Source organism: Aspergillus clavatus, genomic scaffold (assembly GCF_000002715.2).
Source record: "Aspergillus clavatus NRRL 1 1099423829805 genomic scaffold, whole genome shotgun sequence".
Taxonomy (NCBI): domain Eukaryota; kingdom Fungi; phylum Ascomycota; class Eurotiomycetes; order Eurotiales; family Aspergillaceae; genus Aspergillus; species Aspergillus clavatus.
This window is the reverse complement of record NW_001517094.1, coordinates 282,431-285,674: the sequence shown is the minus strand read 5'-3', so window position 1 is coordinate 285,674 and position 3,244 is coordinate 282,431. Positions and strand designations below refer to the sequence as shown.

Genomic DNA, 3,244 nt, shown 5'->3' with positions numbered 1-3,244 from the left:
CCCACGATGCGAGCAGATACTCGGTGACGAGAAAATGTAGATAGCCGCTGAGCTCGGTGGCAATCTTCGCCGTAGACGGTGCTGCAATATACCGTTATGGCGCCATTCGAGTCCACCAGGTTTGCAGAAACCAGAAACTATCAGTTGACTCGTCTTCGAGCGCTCATTCTTACATGACGAACGGGCCCGTTTGACTCGTGACAGATCAGAAATGTGCACACGATCGTCAAAGACTTTTTTTTTTTTTTTTTTTACATATATATCTCGAATGACAGCAAATAATAATATTACTCTAGGGAATTCGTTCGGTGCTAAGGAACAGAAGAGCGTTGCTTTTTCGTGATCATATTGGTGGCTGTTCTGTAGTATACTAACTACCCAGCCTGTACTTCTTGACTACGACGGTGGCCGTTGAGAATGAGGTCAGCGGGCAGGACCAGCCAACCACTCCAGCAGTAAAGGTGAGACGATCGACACGATGACGGGGTCGACAAATGGGCCAAGAAGTGCTTGATCTCTTTCAAGACACGCTGGATATGCTCAGAAAAGAACTACAATGAACACATTGAGTAACCAAAGTTCGTCCTTTGTTAGAGTCGAGGAGAGTAGCACAATGTCGTCTCGAATCAAACCACCTCCCCCCCCACATTCCAGAGCGAACAACGCTGGTAGGCCAGGTCTGTCCGAAGCGTTCCTGGACCAGCTCGATGAAGTGTGCGCCAGTGGCTGGCTGCTGGCATTCTGGTAGGTTGATAGGGGAGGCGGTTGAATTGTGATAGGTGCGGGTGACCAGCCGGTGATGGAGAGAAAGTCAAGATGGTAATTCAACTTCGAACCCGCAGGAAAGAACACAAAGTTAGAAAAGGCGGCCCTCACTGGCCTCTCAGAAGTCGCGCGACTGGCGAGTTGTCGATCCATTGTTGAGACTCAGGAGTCGTTTCCCACAGCCTTGGCGGATGATGTGCGTTAAGTATCTAGACGACGTTGGTTCGGTTTGGTGTTCTCGAGTAAGTATGGAGCACTTGTCTCGGTGCTCTCCGCCTACTAGGTAGACATCCCCACTCGGAGAGCGAAGAACTCAACTCAGAACCAGCATGTACTTACAAAAGTTGAAACTTAAGCCAGGCCCTAGAAGCCCTTCTTGGAAGTGCTGCTCATTCCTAAAGAGGACGATTCGTGATTTATCTATTATCTAGATGGTATCTGGAGGATTGAAGATGGGTAGGTTCTTATGGTAAGAATTCCTTCATAACTACAGTACTAAGGAAGCTGTGGATAATTCAGATGCCACATTATTCACACATTCATTCATGTTACCAGAATTATAATTAGTATTTGATCAAAGAATATCAAGATCAATGCCCTCGACACCTCATCTCGGAGATGCTCTGGTTGAATCGAGCCTGCATAGAACCAGTGATCGTGGCACTTATTCCAGATTCAACGAGAACACCGAATAGAATCGCGAAGGATCTCTGAGTGTACGGCACCGTCACGATGGCACGACTTCCTGGGAGGATTCCAATCCCACTGAGGAATCAATCAAACGGGGAGACATGTTCAAAAACAGCGCAAGAAGATCGGCATCGATCTGCAGCTCGAGCTGGGGTGGCACAGACCTAAGCAGCCCAGCAAACATATTAGTACGGAGTAAGTTATGCTCATTGCTCATATTATTTCATATTATTACCTGTCTCAGCATATCAGTGAACCATGAACTCTCTCCAAAGTTATTTTTTTTATTTTTTTATTTTTTTTTTACAAAAAAATGTGTGGTACCTGAGTGTAAAGTGTACCACGATAAGCACTGAAATACTGAATCCTACCATGGAAAAGGATCTACGGTGGATCAACCCCCATACTACTACTAGAACAGTACTAGTCCTCTCATTTACTTGATTCCAACCACAATAACTAAGACCTCTAAATTTCCCTTGCAGAAACTGTCAGGTGGGAAAGGGCAGTATAGTGGCTACGGGACTAGCTAGTTATGGTGCCATACGGACTATCTACAGTTACATCCGAAATTCCTCCAGAAAGGTAGAATTAGATGCTAATACCAGGTATGGACGAATGGAGTGCTAAGTACAGGAAACTTGGATAAGCTCCTTTGCAACAATGGACACAATTCAATAGTGAGTGAGATCACAACCCGATTTGCAACAATGCAACGCTCTCCATTTTCCGATAGAGATGGTCTAGATGGTGGCGTGAGCGCTCGGCGATCGTTGGTTTGGCGTTGGTGGGCTTACAGTAGTTATGCCTTACGGGCTTGTGGCGCTTGACCGGGGAGGTTTTAGAGGCGGAGGGGAACAGAGGTCAGAGAGGGCTTCCTAGTAGTGTACCTGAACAGTGCGTCGGCATGCTAATGCTATTTCCTCAAACGCTGACTGTTGTCCCATCTATAGATCTGTTCTGCTCCATATCTATCTATCTATCTATCTATCTATCTACCGATCGATCGAGACGCAGTGGTACGATTCTTATCGCCGTTTTTCTATTGCCTCATGACGATTCGCGCTCTGTCTGTATGAGTGTCCAGTGACTGGAATGCCATGTAGTCAACCGTTGACCCAACTCGAGTCCTGAGCCTCCCTCCCAGTCCCCTCCCGATCTGGATTATTTTTATCCACGTCCTTTCTGTACTGTACAGTGGCGTTATGGCCCAGGTATGTCTCATCTCCCGGTAAAATCCTTTTCTCCACACCCCAAGATTGAAGATCCAGCAGGGCTGCCGATCATTCAAGGTCCCCCAGCAAGTTCCCTTAGGCCGGTATCTGGATGGCTTGTAACGCCATTGGCGACCAGTGGTTCTAGACAAGGCAGATTGGAGGGAAAATATTTTGAGGGAGGGTTTATTGATTGAGAAGATCTTCATAGGACGTGGAAGACACTGCTGTAGGTACCTACCTAGGCAGTACCTGTATGTGTACCGTGTATCGCTCCCATACCATCGAAAGAAACCTTAGCCTTGTGAATTATGAAATATGGATCCCATAGGTCGTCCCATGCTGTTTTACTTCGCTAGCTTGCTCAATGCTAATATCCAAAACGATGCTATCTGGGGTAGTTAGACTCTCAGCAAGTCAAGGACTGTAGGTACCTTACCTCTAAGCCGTGGTTTAATACTCTTAGGGCCCTAGGGGCACTTTGAGAGACGACAGTATGGAGAACCTAACTACTGGCGGGATGTCCATCATCGCGGATGGGCTAAAGTAGTGAAGGAGCACTCCGTAGTGGCCCC

At 47.0% G+C, this 3,244-nt stretch overlaps 1 protein-coding gene across 1 annotated transcript, besides 2 other annotated features; it reads left to right on the top strand.

Moving 5' to 3' along the window:
- Positions 1-613: 613 nt before the first annotated feature.
- Positions 614-2,690, top strand: ACLA_018970 (uncharacterized protein; the record flags this gene model as incomplete). Its single annotated transcript, XM_001268618.1, has 2 exons — positions 614-744; positions 2,654-2,690. 2 exons carry the CDS (start codon positions 614-616, stop codon positions 2,688-2,690), a joined length of 168 nt encoding a protein of 55 aa, XP_001268619.1.
- Positions 2,424-2,463: a microsatellite.
- Positions 2,425-2,453: a microsatellite.
- Positions 2,691-3,244: the final 554 nt, after the last annotated feature.